The 17,855-nt window shown below is 41.4% G+C and overlaps 1 protein-coding gene across 1 annotated transcript in view; it reads left to right on the top strand.

Moving 5' to 3' along the window:
• Window positions 1-17,855, top strand: part of LOC106566587 (zinc finger protein 704) — a 115,854-nt gene that overhangs the window by 10,934 nt on the left and 87,065 nt on the right. Inside the window, 1 exon segment of the mRNA XM_014134727.2 lies at window positions 1,885-2,114. Within this exon segment, the coding sequence (XP_013990202.2) occupies window positions 1,885-2,114 (230 nt within the window).

The following is a 17,855-nucleotide window of genomic DNA, read 5'->3' as shown; positions in this document are numbered from 1 at the left end:
GGCTACACATGCCTCTCCCTAATGTCAATATGCCTTGTCTATTGCTGTTTTGCTTAGTGATTATTGCCTTATTTCACTGTAGAGCCCCCAGCCCTGCCCATTATGCCTTAGATAACCCTTTTGTCCCACCCCCCACACATGCGGTGACCTCACCTGGCTTAACTGGTGCCTCTAGAGATAAAACCTCTCTCATCGTCACTCAATGCCTAGGTTTACCTCCACTGTACTCACGCCCTTGTCTGTACATTATGCCTTGAATCTATTCTTCTACGCCCAGAAACCTGCTCCTTTTACTCTCTGTTCCGAACGCACTAGATGACCAGTTCTTATAGCCTTTAGCCATACCCTTACCCTACTCCTCCTCTGTCCCTCTGGGGATGTAGAGGTTAACCCAGGCCCTGCAGCCCCAGCACCACTCCTATTCCCCAGGCGCTCTCATTTGTTGACTTCTGTAACTGTAAAAGCCATGGTTTCATGCATGTTAACATCCGAAGCCTCCTCCCCAAGTTTGTTTTATTCACTGCTTTAGCACACTCCGCCAACCCTGATGTCCTAGCCGAGTCTGAATCCTGGCTTAGGAAGGCCACCAAAAATCCTGAAAATTCCATCCCCAACTACAACATTTTCCGACAAGATAGAACTGACAAAGGGGGCGGAGTTGCAATCTACTGCAGACATAGCCTGCAGAGTTCTGTCATACTATCCAGGTCTTTTAAAAATCTTTTAAAAATCCACCTTTCCAGAAACAAGTCTCTCACTGTTGCCGCTTATTATATACCCCCCTCAACCCCCAGCTGTACCTTGAACACCATATGTGAATTGATTGCCCCCCATCTATCTTCAGAGTTCGTACTGTTAGGTGACCTAAACTGGGATATGCCGTCCTACAATCACCCCGGCTGTCCTACAATCTAAGCTAGATGCCCTCAAACATACCCTCGTAATGACTATCCTACCGATCCTTGACTTTGGCGATGTCATTTACAAAATAGCCTCCAACACTCTACTCAGCAAATTGGATGTAGTCTATCACAGTGCCATCCGTTTTGTCACCAAAGCCCCATATACTACCCACCACTGCGACCTGTATGCTCTCGTCGGCTGGCCCTTGCTACATATTCGTCGCCAAACCCACTGGCTCCAGGTCATCTATAAGTCTTCGCTAGGTAAATTCCTGCCTTATCTCAGCTCACTGGTCACCATAGCAACACCCACCCGTAGCACGCTCCAGCAGGTATATTTCACTGGTCATCCCCAAAGCCAACACTTCCTTTGGCCGCCTTCCTTCCAGTTCTCTGCTGCCAATGACTGGAACGAACTGCAAAAATCACTGAAGCTGGAGACTATCTTCCTCTCTAACTTTAAGCACCAGCTGTCAGAGCAGCTTACCGATCACTGTACCTGTACACAGCCAATCTGTAAATAGCACACCCAACTACTTCATCCCCATATTGTTATTTATCTTCTTGCTTTTGCACCCCAGTATCTCTACTTGCGCGTCATCATCTGCACATCTATCACTCCAGTGTTAATGCTAAATTGTAATTATTAATAAATAGGCCTCTATGGCCTATTTATTGCCTTACCTCCCTAATCTTCTACATTTGCACACACTGTACATAGATTTTTCTATTGCGTTATTGACTGTATGTTTGTTTATGTGTAACTCTGTGTTGTTGTTTTTGTCGCACTGCTTTGCTTTATCTTGGCCAGGTCGCAGTTGTAAATGAGAACTTGTTCTCAACTGGCCTACTTGGTTAAATAAAGGTGAAATAAAAATAAATAAATAACAATGTGGACTATGTGGACTAAAAAGCACCATCATAACAGTTCTGAGACTGCAACTATTTCTCTGCTGTGTGTGTACTGTTCTTCATCCTTCAGATGGGTTGTGGTGGCGAGGCAGATGAGAGGAACAGTGGTCTGACTGGGGTCCTTACTAACGGCAGTCCCACTCACTGCCTGATCCTGAACGGGCAGAAGCCGGACAGACACATGCACTCGAAAGTGAGGAATCCGCTGGTGCCCGATGGTTTCCAGGAAACCGGACATCAAGTGCCACCTGAGGAGAGAAATTCCCACCCCTCCTCCCACATACCTGTCCCCCGACGCAGGTAGGGACCACATGGCTAATAACATAATAGTTTTGTCACAATATCAGCATTTTTCATTCGATACCGATACCAGGTTTAGTATCACAATACTCGATACCATCACGATACTTATTACCAAAATGATACCAAAAATATACCACAAAAAAAAAAAAAATTGCTAAAGTCACAAAATGGCACTTGATCTAGACAGATAAACTTTAGGACTTATTTTATTGGAAACTGCTAAGAGAACATACTGTATTCTTTTATTGTACTTATTAACAACATTTGCATGGAAGAAGCAATCTGTTCTTTTCGAAAAGTGTGCACTGTCTCTTTAAGAAATGAGTGACGTTATTTGCTTAATTTGCATGGCAGAATGTGGCTGTGGAATCTGACTTTGTGACTCGGGAATCTAGTGGAAACCAGACGGGAGGCAAAGGAAGACGAAGAAGTGAATGATGTTTTGGTGGCATGGGAGACAATGTGAATAAGTAACATTTTTGGTGCCTGTGAGCTTTTAAATTAGCATATTTTGTGTTATGGTTTGCATATTATCACAAACAAAGTACTAGGATTGTGAATTCAGCTGTAAGCTAGCAAGGAAAGTTAGCCTACAATTAAAGCTGGAAGCTACCGGTTTCGTCTTGCATTGTAAAAGTGTCAAGCCTGTATTGACATTGTTTTGTGAACAGTAATGAAAAGTTTCAACATTTCTACATGCCGTGTTGCATTATTCAAGTGTGTTAACTTCTGTGCAGCGTGAGTGGGGACTGGGGAGCTAATGCAGCTCAGACAGCTCTAGCAATGAATGACTAAGTGGACTAGGCTCTTTGCTCTTGGCGCTATAAAGAGGCTATGCTGATACAGACTTGATCCTCTCAATCACGTAAGACACATTTGACAGAAGTACCAAACGTAACAAAAATTATAGTACCTAACTGTACATATTGTTTTGGTATCGAAAAGTTTCGGTATACTGTGCAACATTATAACATAGATATTACCAAGTACTGCATCTATAACAATATGGTTATTACATGGTTATTACCAGTGGCATGGTTACTTCTTCAGCCAGAGTTGGGTCAATACCAGTCCTGGTCCAGATGAAACAGTCATTGAATGAGGCATAGAATTTCTGAAATTGAAAATAGCTCTAAGAATTGGATGTTTCCACCTAAAAATCCAAACCCAAGTTGTGAATAAACTGGAGTTGAAATGGAATTGTTTGGAACTATCCCGTGGTTTGGGCATAAATGTCGTGGGGAGGCTTGGTCAGATGACCGCTGTTGGATTCTTAGAAAGCATTCCAGTGTTTCAGAATACTTCTGATTCTCAAGATGTAAAATAAATGCCTTCAAGTAAATGCCTTAAATGGTTAAAGGTTTAGAATAAGGTCAAGATTGCCCAATCATGTGGGTGAGAATGGAAGATATGATGGTCATGTTGCTGTTGACTGATAAACCTAAACCAATACTGCTCTCACTGTAATAGTGAGACCACTAGCTTATGAACCAATCGCTATATTAATCCATACACAAATCAGTGCACATGATATCAATGACTTGTATCACTGCCTTGCTCACCATGGCCAACCACACTAAATGCGGTCTTTACCTTAATATTGAGATCCAAGCAGTTCACTCATTCAACGCTACAAAAAATGACCCATGTTTCACTTTGTTGAGCGTATGGTCTTTCATACTAGAGGATATTGTGTTCATAAAGATTGGTTCCTTGGATTGGACATGAAAGGTTATGGAATTATCGACCCCCACAGACCCCCACCCCCTTTTATAATCTGTAAATCAGTATAATGTCCAAGTGAAATTGACTTAACAATTAACACTTTACGTTACATTTTTGTAATATCTCTTTTCTCAGTTTCAACCCGGTATCAGTAAGCCAGGTGTGCGCTCTGAGTGGCTAGACAGACCAGAGTGTGTATGTTGTCATGTTTATCTCTCAGTAGTTTGTACTGTTGCGTGTGACTCAGTGACTAGCAGAGCGAGAGGGGCTCAAGGCTGTTTTCTCTGTTGCTGTGACACACACACACACACACACACACACACACACACACACAGACAGGCAGCAGTCAGAGAGAGAGAGAGAGCTGTGTCTGTCCAGGGACATGACCCGTCAGCGCTCTGCTAGATAAAACTGATACATAACAGATGAGATCTGGGAACGGCTGCAGGCAGACGCTTTTTGAGAGCCTTTTTATTCAAAATGTTTTAGAACCATTGATAGGTTGGAGAAGCTGTCTATATGGGGAGGGAAGCTCTATCTCTCTATGTGTGTGTCTTCATAATGTAGTAGGGAATTGGCCTGGTTTGTCACCTCCCCTACCAGCTGTCACACTTGGGGTTTTCTGCTAGGGCAGTGTGTCGAACACAGTTGTGTAAAAGAGTTCAGTTCATGGTTGTATTGCTGGGTTACTGTGTCCTGCAAACAAGCTAAAACAAGCCTCTCTGCACAGAGGAGAGGAAGGACTCAGGAGGTGCACACAAACACACACAGATACAGCTGATAAAAATAACAAAAGAACGTGTGAATTAACAAAAAGAGGTCCATTGGAATGGTTGGGCCAGCTTTTTGGCTGGTTCGTTGTGAAAATGTTTTCTTATCTCTGCTCCTGCAGGTATTGACTCTGATGCAGTTGTTGAAGTGAATGGAAATAGTGCCCCTAGTTTATCTATGTCAACACTGTGACAGATTGCCACTAGGGCCGTGACGGTCATGGAAATTTGGATGCCGGTTATTGGTCTGCCAAAATACGCACATTTTCTCCTCTCCTCCACCCCTGACTGCATGTGCTGCTGCTGCTGGAAGGGGGCATTGCCTAGGCAACCAAGGACTCGTTTGTTACAACACCCTGGTTTTTTTCAGCAAGAAGCAACAAAGTTTCATCATGTTGTAAAGAGTCCATGTTACCGAGTAAATGGACTCAACCACACCAATGCTCGGTCGTCCCAAGTCAGTTGTTCGTTCTACAAAAAAAGGAAAAAAAGAATGATAAAACAACGGTTATGACGGTTATTCCTTTTCATGACAGTCTTCATCCATAATCGACAGAGGTAATCAGCAGCATGGTGGTTATGGAGGCTGGATGAAGCACATGTTATACACACAGTTCTTACTTTCACAACTAGGGGAAAGTCAGATCTATTTGGCTTTCCCTCCCGAAGTTGTTGACTTGTGCTAGAATATTTTTGTACAATTTACCACCCAGCCATATTATTAGCCATGATTAGGGCCTTGGCTCTTCCCTGACCTTGTAACCTGACCAGGAAAAAAATGAGCCAGCCCTGAGAGAGAGACTCTAACCCCAGCATATGTTTTATAGCCTCCTCACCAATGATCCCTCTCTAATCTGTGTGCATGCAGTTCCTGGAGCAGTAACGCACAGAAGAATTGCAGCCCACGCAGAGATGGACAAGATTGAACTTCACTAAAATGTGCACAATCTTTCCTGGCTTGATTATATAACCTCCTAACGTTCTTCTATTGATTATATAACCTCCTAACGTTCTTCTATTGATTATATAACCTCCTAACGTTCTTCTATTGATTATATAATCTCCTAACGTTCTTCTATTGATTATATAACCTCCTAACGTTCTTCTATTGATTATATAACCTCCTAACGTTCTTCCATTGATTATATAACCTCCTAACGTTCTTCTATTGATTATATAACCTCCTAACGTTCTTCTATTGATTATATAACCTCCTAACGTTCTTCTATTGATTATATAACCTCCTAACGTTCTTCTATTGATTATATAACCTCCTAACGTTCTTCTATTGATTATATAACCTCCTAGCGTTCTTCTATTGATTATATAACCTCCTAACGTTCTTCTATTGATTATATAACCTCCTAACGTTCTTCTATTGATTATATAACCTCCTAACGTTCTTCTATTGATTATATAACCTCCTAACGTTCTTCTATTGATTATATAACCTCCTAACGTTCTTCTATTGATTATATAACCTCCTAACGTTCTTCTATTGATTATATAACCTCCTAACGTTCTTCCATTGATTATATAACCTCCTAACGTTCTTCTATTGATTATATAACCTCCTAACGTTCTTCTATTGATTATATAACCTCCTAGCGTTCTTCTATTGATTATATAACCTCCTAACGTTCTTCTATTGATTATATAACCTCCTAACGTTCTTCTATTGATTATATAACCTCCTAACGTTCTTCTATTGATTATATAACCTCCTAACGTTCTTCTATTGATTATATAACCTCCTAACGTTCTTCTATTGATTATATAACCTCCTAACGTTCTTCTATTGATTATATAACCTCCTAACGTTCTTCTATTGATTATATAACCTCCTAACGTTCTTCCATTGATTATATAACCTCCTAACGTTCTTCCATTGATTATATAACCTCCTAACGTTCTTCCATTGATTATATAACCTCCTAACGTTCTTCTATTGATTATATAACCTCCTAACGTTCTTCCATTGATTATATAACCTCCTAACGTTCTTCCATTGATTATATAACCTCCTAACGTTCTTCTATTGATTATATAACCTCCTAACGTTCTTCCATTGATTACATAACCTCCTAACGTTCTTCCATTGATTATATAACCTCCTAACGTTCTTCCATTGATTATATAACCTCCTAACGTTCTTCTATTGATTATATAACCTCCTAACGTTCTTCTATTGATTATATAACCTCCTAGCGTTCTTCTATTGATTATATAACCTCCTAACGTTCTTCTATTGATTATATAACCTCCTAACGTTCTTCCATTGATTATATAACCTCCTAACGTTCTTCCATTGATTATATAACCTCCTAACGTTCTTCCATTGATTATATAACCTCCTAACGTTCTTCTATTGATTATATAACCTCCTAACGTTCTTCTATTGATTATATAACCTCCTAACGTTCTTCTATTGATTATATAACCTCCTAACGTTCTTCTATTGATTATATAACCTCCTAACGTTCTTCTATTGATTATATAACCTCCTAACGTTCTTCCATTGATTATATAACCTCCTAACGTTCTTCTATTGATTATATAACCTCCTAACGTTCTTCCATTGATTATATAACCTCCTAACGTTCTTCTATTGATTATATAACCTCCTAACGTTCTTCTATTGATTATATAACCTCCTAACGTTCTTCTATTGATTATATAACCTCCTAACGTTATTCTATTGATTATATAACCTCCTAACGTTCTTTGCCACACACGGAGGTTCTATGACTGTAGTGCTACTTTGATGAATTTTGATTGGCTGTCAACAAGCTACATGCGCCACTCATGAAATGCATACTGTACTGCATACTGTACTGTCATTTTTATCTCTATCAGAATCAGGGCTACTTGAATACAAAGGGGAGACGAAGTTGTGTCCTTGTTTCTTTGTATTTCCGTCTCGCACCGGTGGAATGCTGGGATGAAGTCTGCGTAAATATGTCAACATGTTTGAGGTGTTGGTGGAATGCTGGGATGAAGTCTGCGTAAATATGTCAACATGTTTGAGGTGTTGGTGGAATGCTGGGATGAAGTCTGCGTAAATATGTCAACGTTTGAGGTGTTGGCACTTGTATAGGCTATTCTCGTTGATCAGTGGCGACATACTGTTAAGGTTTTATCTACAGCTCTCTTTCTATTGTTGTTGTAAAGTACTGTTAGATGATGGAGGATCCTCCGAGGTTATCCACCCCACCACTCTCCATCGTACACTCTCCATCGTACACAACTAGTTCCCGGCTGCGCCTCACAAAAGGAGACTTTGAAATGCTCCAGTTATGATTTGAATTTTGATTACAACATGTGCATAGGCTCTAGTTATTTGAATGGATTAGCCTACAGTGTTTTTTTCAGCTCAGATATACCCAAGAGGGAATGGCATACATCGCAGTGTAGGAATTACCTATAGACCTGGTGTTTACATTTTTGAAAATATTTGTTTATGTATTCATTCGAGGTCCCCCTACCAAACGGTCCGGTACGAATACATGTACCATACACCCCTAATATGTGCATCTCCTCATGTGACATTTTGTTACATTTGTGTTCTTTATGTTACTCCTACCTTGTCATGTTTAATAAATACATTTCAAATTGCACATCTTTTCATTGTTGACTCAGGTATGATATTGGAAACCTTGGTTAATGGTTGAAGAATGTCATGTCTGGCGTTAGGCTAATTAACATAAATGTGCATGCATTTGATGTTCTCAACCTAGATTTTTTTTGCGAGTACTTGATAATAATTTAATGTGAGTACTCAAACATTTAAATCATTTAAAATGCCCTAGTAGCGTCTTACATGCCTACTGTAGAGACCATTTGCATCAGTGTAAATGATACACAACAGTGGATCGATGTGAATACTCTCTATCTATGTGGCCCCTTGCTGTCCCCTCCTCCATCTCTTTCCATCTCTGTGGCCCCTTGCTGTCCCCTCCTCCATCTCTTTCCATCTCTGTGGCCCCTTGCTGTCCCCTCCTCCATCTCTTTCTATCTCTGTGGCCCCTTGCTGTCCCCTCCTCCATCTCTTTCTATCTCTGTGGCCCCTTGCTGTCCCCTCCTCCATCTCTTTCTATCTATGTGGCCCCTTGCTGTCCCCTCCTCCATCTTTCTATCTCTGTGGCCCCTTGCTGTCCCCTCCTCCATCTCTTTCTATCTATGTGGCCCCTTGCTGTCCTCTCCTCCATCTCTTTCTATCTCTGTGGCCCCTTGCTGTCCCCTCCTCCATCTCTTTCTATCTATGTGGCCCCTTGCTGTCCCCTCCTCCATCTCTTTCTATCTCTGTGGCCCCTTGCTGTCCTCTCCTCCATCTATTTCTATCTATGTGGCCCCTTGCTGTCCCCTCCTCCATCTCTTTCTATCTCTGTGGCCCCTTGCTGTCCTCTCCGCTATCTATTTCTGTGGCCCCTTGCTGTCCTCTCCTCCATCTCTTTCTATGTCTTTGGCCCCTTGCTGTCTTCTCCTCCATCTCTTTCTATCTCTGTGCCCCTTGCTGTCCTCTCCTCCATCTCTTTCCATCTCTGTGCCCCTTGCCCTCCTCACCTCCAAACACGAGGATGTCACACTAAAGCCAGCTCAAATCCATGGAAGACGAGGCGTTCGGACAAACTCACTACCCCCCTCTGGCATTGGCCACTCTCTTAACCTGTTAGGGCTAGGGGGCAGTATTGACACGGCCGGATAAAAAATGTACCCGATTTAATCTGGTTACTACTCCTGCCCAGTAACTAGAATATGCATATAATTATTGGCTTTGGATAGAAAACACCCTAAAGTTTCTAAAACTGTTTGAATGGTGTCTGTGAGTATAACAGAACTCATATGGCAGGCCAAAACCTGAGAAGATTCCATGCAGGAAGTGGCCTGTCTGACAAGTTGTGTTTAATCTTGGCTCTTTTTATTGAAGACTGAGGATCTTTGCAATAACGTGACACTTCCTACGGCTCCCATAGGCTCTCAGAGCCCGGGAAAAAGCTGAACGATATCGAGGCAGGCTCTGGCTGAAACACATTATCGCTTTTGGCAAGTGGCCGATCAGAGTACTATGGGCTTAGGCGCGTGCCCGAGTCGACCGAATGCTTTATTTTCTTTCGTCTGTTTACCTAAACGCAGATTCCCGGTCGGAATATTATCGCTTTTTTATGAGAAAAATGGCATAAAAATTGATTTTAAACAGCGGTTGACATGCTTCGAAGTACGGTAATGGAATATTTAGAATTTATTTGTCACGAATTGCGCCATGCTCGTCACCCTTATTTACCCTTTCGGATAGTGTCTTGAACGCACGAACAAAACGCCGCTGTTTGGATATAACTATGGATTATTTTGAACCAAACCAACATTTGTTATTGAAGTAGAAGTCCTAGGAGTGCATTCTGACGAAGACAGCAAAGGTAATAACATTTTTCTTATAGTAAATCTGACTTTGATGAGTGCTAAACTTGCTGGGTGTCTAAATAGCTAGCCCTGTGTTGCCGGGCTATCTACTGAGAATATTGCAAAATGTGCTTTCACCGAAAAGCTATTTTAAAATCGGACATATCGAGTGCATAGAGGAGTTCTGTATCTATAATTCTTAAAATAATTGTTTTGCTTTTTGTGAACGTTTATCGTGAGTAATTTAGTAAATTCACCGGCAGTGTTCGGTGGGAATGCTAGTCACATGCTAGTCACATGCTAATGTAAAAAGCTGGTTTTTGATATAAATATGAACTTGATTGAACAAAACATGCATGTATTGTATAACATAATGTCCTAGGGTTGTCATCTGATGAAGATCATCAAAGGTTAGTGCTACATTTAGCTGTGGTTTGGGTTTATGTGACATTATATGCTAGCTTGAAAAATGGGTGTCTGATTATTTCTGGCTGGGTACTCTGCTGACATAATCTAATGTTTTGCTTTCGTTGTAAAGCCTTTTTGAAATCGGACAGTGTGGTTAGATTAACGAGAGTCTTATCTTTAAAATGGTTTAAAATAGTCATATGTTTGAAAAATTGAATTTTTTGCATTTTTGAGGAATTTGAATAACGCGCCACGGGATTCCACTGGCTGTTGAGTAGGTGGGATGCAAGCGTCCCACCTAGCCCATAGAGGTTAATATCGCCATGGAGAATAGGACATTTCTCTCTCTCTCTCTCTCTCTCTCTCTCTCTCTCTCTCTCTCTCTCTCTCTCTACATTTTACATTTTAGTCATTTAGCAGACGCTCTTATCCAGAGCGACTTACAGTAGTGATTGCATACATTTCATACATTTAATTTAATTTCATGCATTTTTTTTGTACTGCACTCTCTCTCTCTCTCGTTCTCTCTCGTTCTCTCTCACTTTCTTACTTACACACACACCAATCTGTGTCTCCCCTTAGTGTATTGCATAATTCACCATGGTAAGTCATGGCAGTACCCTGATGACGACAGGCAGTGAGATTCAGCCCAGCCTGCAAAAGACAAGAGGTCAGGGAGTCAAGAGAGCTGTCTGACTAACACTTTTAACCTCTATGGGCTAGGTGGGACGCTAGCGTGCCACCCGTGGTGCACTCCATCAACAGCAGGTGCATTTCAAGAGCGGCAAATTTGAATCCGAATAAATGTCAAAATTCAAATTTTTCAAACATACAACTATTTTACACCCTTTGAAAGATAAACATCTCCTTAATCTAACCACGTTTTACGATTTCAAAAAGGTTTTACGGCGAAAGCATAAATTTAGAGTATGTTAGGACAGTACATTTACAAGAGTTGTGTGTAATGTTTTGTCAATTCAAAGACAGGGTCACCAAAACCATAAAACCAGCTAAAATGATGCACTAACCTTTTACAATCTCCATCAGATGACACTCCTAGGACATTATGTTAGACAATGCATGCATTTTTAGTTCTATCAAGTTCATATTTATATCCAAAAACAGCGTTTTACTATGGCATTGATGTTGAGGAAATCGTTTCCCTCCAATAACCGGCAGTCAAGTCAGCGTCACAAATTAAATAATTAAAATTAGAAAACATTGGTAAAATATTATATTGTCATTTAAAGAATTATAGATTTACATCTCTTGAACGCAATCAACTTGCCAGATTTAAAAATAACCTTACTGGGAAATCACACTTTGCAATAATCTGAGCACTGCGCCCAGAAAAATACGCGTTGCGATACAGACTAGACGTCATGTTGGGGAGATCTAAAATCGAAAATACTATGTAAATAATCCATTACCTTTGATTCTCTTCATCAGATGTCACTTCCAGGTATCACAGGTCCATAACGAATGTAGTTTTGTTCAAAAAAGCTCATCATTTATGTCCAAAAATCTCCGTCTTGTTAGCACATGATCTAAGCCAGCCGGACTTCTCGTCATGAACGAGGGGAAAAAATATATTTCCGTTCGTTCAAACATGTCAAACGTTGTATAGCATAAATCATTAGGGCCTTTTTTAACCAGAACATGAATAATATTCAAGGTGGACGAATGCATACTCTTTTATAACGTATTGGAACGAGGGTACCCAACATGAACTCGCGCGCCAGGTGTCTAATGGGCCATCATCGTTCCATGGCTCTTGTTCGGTCAGATCTCCCTCCAGAAGACTCAAAACACTTTGTAAAGGCTGGTGACATCTAGTGGAAGCAATAGGAAGTGCCAAAATATTCCTCAGCCCCTGTGTTTTTCAATGGGATAGGTTTAAAGGTAATACAACACATCAGGTATCCACTTCCTGTCAGAAAATGTCTCAGGGTTTTGCCTGCCAAATGAGTTCTGTTATACTCACAGACACCATTCAAACAGTTTTAGAAAATGTAGGGTGTTTTCTATCCATATGTAATAAGTATATGCATATTCTAGTTACTGGGTAGGATTAGTAACCAGATTAAATCGGGTACATTTTTTTTATCCAGCCGTGCAAATACTGCCCCCTAGCCCTAACAGGTTAACACCACACACCAAAGAGCTGTCCGACTAACACTTTTAACACCACACACCAAAAAGCTGTCTGACTAACACTTTTAACACCGCACACCAAAAAGCTGTCTGACTAACACTTTTAACACCGCACACCAAAAAGCTGTCTGACTAACACTTTTAACACCGCACACCAAAGAGCTGTCCGACTAACACTTTTAACACCGCACACCAAAGAACTGTCTGACTAACACTTTTAACACCGCACACCAAAGAGCTGTCTGACTAACACTTTTAACACCGCACACCAAAAAGCTGTTCGACTAACACTTTTAACACCGCACACCAAAAAGCTGTCTGACTAACACTTTTAACACCGCACACTAAAGAGCTGTCCGACTAACACTTTTAACACCGCACACCAAAGAACTGTCTGACTAACACTTTTAACACCGCACACCAAAGAGCTGTCCGACTAACACTTTTAACACTGCACACCAAAAAGCTGTCTGACTAACACTTTTAACACCGCACACCAAAGAGCTGTCCGACTAACACTTTTAATACCGCACACCAAAAAGCTGTCCGACTAACACTTTTAACACCGCACACCAAAAAGCTGTCCGACTAACACTTTTAACACCGCACACCAAAAAGCTGTCCGACTAACACTTTTAACACCGCACACCAAAAAGCTGTTGGTGATGTGACACTCCAATATCAACTATTTCTGAACAGCGTTGGTTGGCGTTTTCACTTGATAACTGCTTGACGAAGTTGGTTTGTGTTTCCACTAGTTTCCCAGTGCGACTCGTAGCTGGTCGTCTCCTTTTACAGTGATGTGTGTCTCCTGTGTAGTTTTACACAAAGCAGAGTCAGTTTCCCCTGACCTAACCCCACCCTCCAGGTCACAGACCACAGCTGACTGGTGGCTCGACTGGTTTCACCCTGGTGCTGGTTTAAATAAACTGTCTCAGCACTTTACACAGTTGAGACACACACACACACACACACACACACACACACACACACACACACACACACACACACACACACACACACACACACACACACACTTTTGCAGTGAAGTATGCTGTGTATGGGTGAAGGTCAAAGGAACAGCCCCCCGCCTGCCCTCTTTCTCAGTCTGGATCTCATTGAGACTGGAAGGTTGTGAACCCTCAAACCCCGTCTCCCAACCATGTCTCTCCTCCAACCTTCTCTCTCCCCCAACCCTCTCTCTCTCCCCCAACCCTCTCTCTCTCCCAACCCTCTCTCTCACCAATCCTCTCTCTCACCAACCCTCTCTCTCTCCTCTAACCCTCTCTCTCACCAACCCTCTCTCTCTCCTCTAACCCTCTCTCTCTCCCACAACCCTCTCTCTCCCCCAACCCTCTCTCTCACCAACCCTCTCTCTCTCCTCTAACCCTCTCTCTCTCCTCTAACCCTCTCTCTCTCCTCCAACCCTCTCTCTCTCCTCCAACCCTCTCTCTCCTCCAACCCTCTCTCTCTCCTCTCTTTCTCTAACCCTCTGCCCCTAGTCCTATATGCCGGCCCTATGATTACTCGCTGTAAGGTGTGTGTTCGTAAAGGGTTAACTCTCCTACTCATACACCAATAGGTCCAAGGTCATTCTAGATGAATGGCAACAGGGGAGAGGGGCTGGTGTAGCCCAGCCTGCTAGCATTCTGCATCTCGCATGTCTAGCATTTCAGCTCCAGTATCTGGGCTATGTGTAATCTAACGTAGCCAGAACGCCGTTTCCTTCTTTCTGGACCTGACTAGAAGAAAACAACTGTCGGGGGAGGTTATCTTCTGCACTGTTGATCCAATCCAGTAAAAGTGGAGGAGGAGTTAGTGTGTCACCTTGTTAACGTCCACAAGTGGAAGTCGCGTCACGGGCTCTATTTCCATTTCTCCTGAAAACCAGAACATCTGGTTTCTCCCGACCCCACAGAGAGTGGGCTACGTGTAAACTGCACCATTGCTAACCAGAACTTGCACCATGACAGAGGCAGGCCTGTCTGACTCATCAGCCCAGTGCTGCTCCAGACAGTCCAGTAAAAACACGTGTGGTAACTTGTGGATGTGTTGGTGTGTCATTGGTGGTAACAGGTTTTCTTTCTCTGCTATTAGATTGCATCACTGTGGTTGACCCTGAATCATTCTTTGATTTCATCAAAAGCCCAAATAAACATGGTGAAAGGGTTTGTGTGTGTGTGTGTGTGTGTGTGTGTGTGTGTGTGTGTGTGTGTGTGTGTGTGTGTGTGTGTGTGTGTGTGTGTGTGTGTGTGTGTGTGTGTTATGCTTGGATGAGACATTAATTATCTGTTGGTTTGAGCTGGAGATGAGAAGAGTAATCAGTTTCATAATGTGAGTGAGTGAGTGAGTGAGTGGGAGGGAGGGAGGAATGCTTTGTGCATGCATACAGTGGGATGATCCTCTGTTGCAACCAGAAAGTAAAGAGCTCAGCATTTCTTCATGCTTATTGGCTAGGGCTTGGCAATATGGCATAAATATCATATCACAGTATTTTTAAAATATTTTACGGTATTTGATGTTTCTGAATAATCATAGTTCTAAATATGCTTTATCGGTCGTGCACGGCAACAAATTAATTGTAAGTGGTTTTAATTGGACTATCTCCATTCTGATTGCTGTTCAACGAAACGTCAACTAAAAAGGACAAAACAGACAGTGAAGAAGTCCTAATGGTAGAACATTGCACAGGAATCAAAATCCTCTTTCGTAGCCTCAAACTCTGGTACTCGACCAATGATTTTTATTTGCATAATTATTTATTCAATTCCAGCATTTTCATGAATTTCATTATTTTCTTCACTAATCTGGTATCATTTACAAACTGTGTCACGTTTATTTTGTCTTAGTATGCCTCTATTTTGTAAAAAAAAAAATCCTTTGTGAGAGCCATAATTTTCCTCTTCGACTGTATATTTTTGGCTTCAATTGCAGTCCTTACTCTCACCACTAGGGTAGTACTCTGATTTACGGGGGTCTATTTGGCAAGCTTGCCCTCCCGAAGTTGTTGACTTGTTGTACTAGAAAGTTAGCAGGCAGTTCTCGGCTGTTAGCAGTTTCTTACTGGTGATCAAAACGGATGATTGCCATCATTTTTTCGAGTCATTCCTGAAATCCAAACCGGTCCGTGAATGTATACCGGTATCTAGTTTTTATTTACGGTTTACCGCCCAGCCCTGTTATTAGCCATGATTAGGTCCTTGGCTCTTCCCTGACCTTGTGACCTGACCAGGAAAAAAACTACCCAACCTTGAGAGACAGATGGATAGAAAGCCAACGTAGAACACCAATTAATGCATGCAGAGCAGAATTAGGCCAATACCCGCTAATTATCAAAAACCAGAAAAGAGCTGTTAAACTCTACAACAACCTAAAAGGAAGTGATTCCCAAACCGTCTATAACAAAGCCATCACCTACAGAGAGATTAACCTGGAGAAGAGTCCCCTCAGCAAGCTGGTCCTGGGGCTCTGCTCACAAACAGACCCCACAGAGCCCCAGGACAGCAATACAATTAGACCCAATAAAATCATGAGAAAACAAAAAAATAATTACTTTACACATTGTAGAGAACTAACCAAAGTACAAAGCAAACTGGAATGCTATTTGGCTCTAAACCGAGATTATACAGTGGCAGAATACCTGAATAACGTTGTAGGCAGACCTGGCTCTCAAGAGAAGACAGGCTATGTGCACACTGCCCACAAAATGAGGTGGAAACTGAGCTGCACTTCCTAACCTCCTGTCAAATGTATGACCCTATTAGAGACACATATTTCCCTCAGATTACACAGACCTACAAAGAATTTGAAAACAAACCCAATTTTGATAAATTCCCATATCTATTAGGTGAAATACCCCAGTGTGCCATCACAGCAGCAATATGTGTCCACTTGCCACAAGAAAAGGGCTATCGGTGAAGACCAAACACCACTGTAAATACAACCCATATTTATGTTTATTTATTTTCCCTTTTCTACTTTAACTATTTGCACATTGTTACAACACTGTACATAGCCAGTAATATAACATTTGAAGTGTCTCTATTATTTTGAAACTTTTGTGAGTGTAATGTTTACTGTTCACTTCTGATTGTTTGTTTCACTTTTGTTTATAATGTATTCCACTTGCTTTGGCAATGTAAACATGTTTCCCATGCCAATAAAGCTAATTGATTTGAATTGAGAGTGAGAGAGTTAGAGAGAGTGGGAGAGAGAGAGGGAGTTGGAGAGAGAGGTAGAGAGAGAGTTAGAGATGGACAGAGAGAAAGTGGGTGAAGAAGAATAGAGCGAGGCACACACAGACTAGAATAGAGCCGTGCACGGTGCTTGGCCTACACACAGAGAGAGAGGAAGCTAGAAGAGCTAGTATTTTGCAACTCTAACCCCAGTGTATGTTTTATAGCCTTCAATGCACTTACACAAGACCTTCTGGTCACCACCACAGCTAGCAGACACAACCTCTCTCTCTCTCTCTCTCTCTCGCTCTCTCTCTCTCTCTCTCTCTCTCTCTCTCTCTCTCTCTCTCGCTCTCGCTCTCGCTCTCTCGCTCTCTCGCTCTCTCTCTCTCGCTCTCTTTCTCAATTCAATTCAAATGTGCTTTATTGGCATGGAAAACATATGGTTACATTACCAAAGCAAGTGAAATAGATAATAAACATAAGTGAAATAAACAATAAAAAATGAACAGTAAACATTACACTTTACAAAAGTTCCAAAGGAATAGAGACATTTCAAATGTCATATTATGTCTATATACAGTGTTGTAACAATGTGCAAAGAGTTAAAGTACAACAGGGAAAATAAATAAACATAAATATGTGTTGTGTTTGTTCTTCGCTGGTTGCCCTTTTCTTGTGGCAACAGGTCACACATCTTGCTGCTGTGATGGAACACTGTGGTATTTCACCCAATAGATATGGGAATTTATTAAGATTGGATTTGTTTTCAAATTCTTTGTGGGTCTGTGTAATCTGAGGGAAATGTTTCTCTAATATGGTCAAACATTTGGCAGGAGGTTAGGAAGTGCTGCTCAGTTTCCACCTCATTTTGTGGGCAGTGGGCTCATACTGTACAGTGCCTTCAGAAAGTATTCACACCCCTTTAATTTTACCACATTTTGTTGTGTTACAGTCTGAATTTAAAATGGATTAGATTTTGATTTTGTATCACTGATCTACACACAACACCCCGTAAATTGAAAGGGGAATTCTGTTTTTAGAAATGTTTACATATGAATAAAAAATGAAAAGCTGAAATGTCTTGAGTCAATCAGTGTTCCACCCTT

The sequence above is a fragment of the Salmo salar genome, chromosome ssa13 (assembly GCF_905237065.1).
Source record: "Salmo salar chromosome ssa13, Ssal_v3.1, whole genome shotgun sequence".
Classification (NCBI taxonomy): Eukaryota; Metazoa; Chordata; class Actinopteri; order Salmoniformes; family Salmonidae; genus Salmo; species Salmo salar.
Note: the sequence above shows the minus strand (reverse complement) of the source record. Positions and strands in the feature narration are given on the sequence as shown.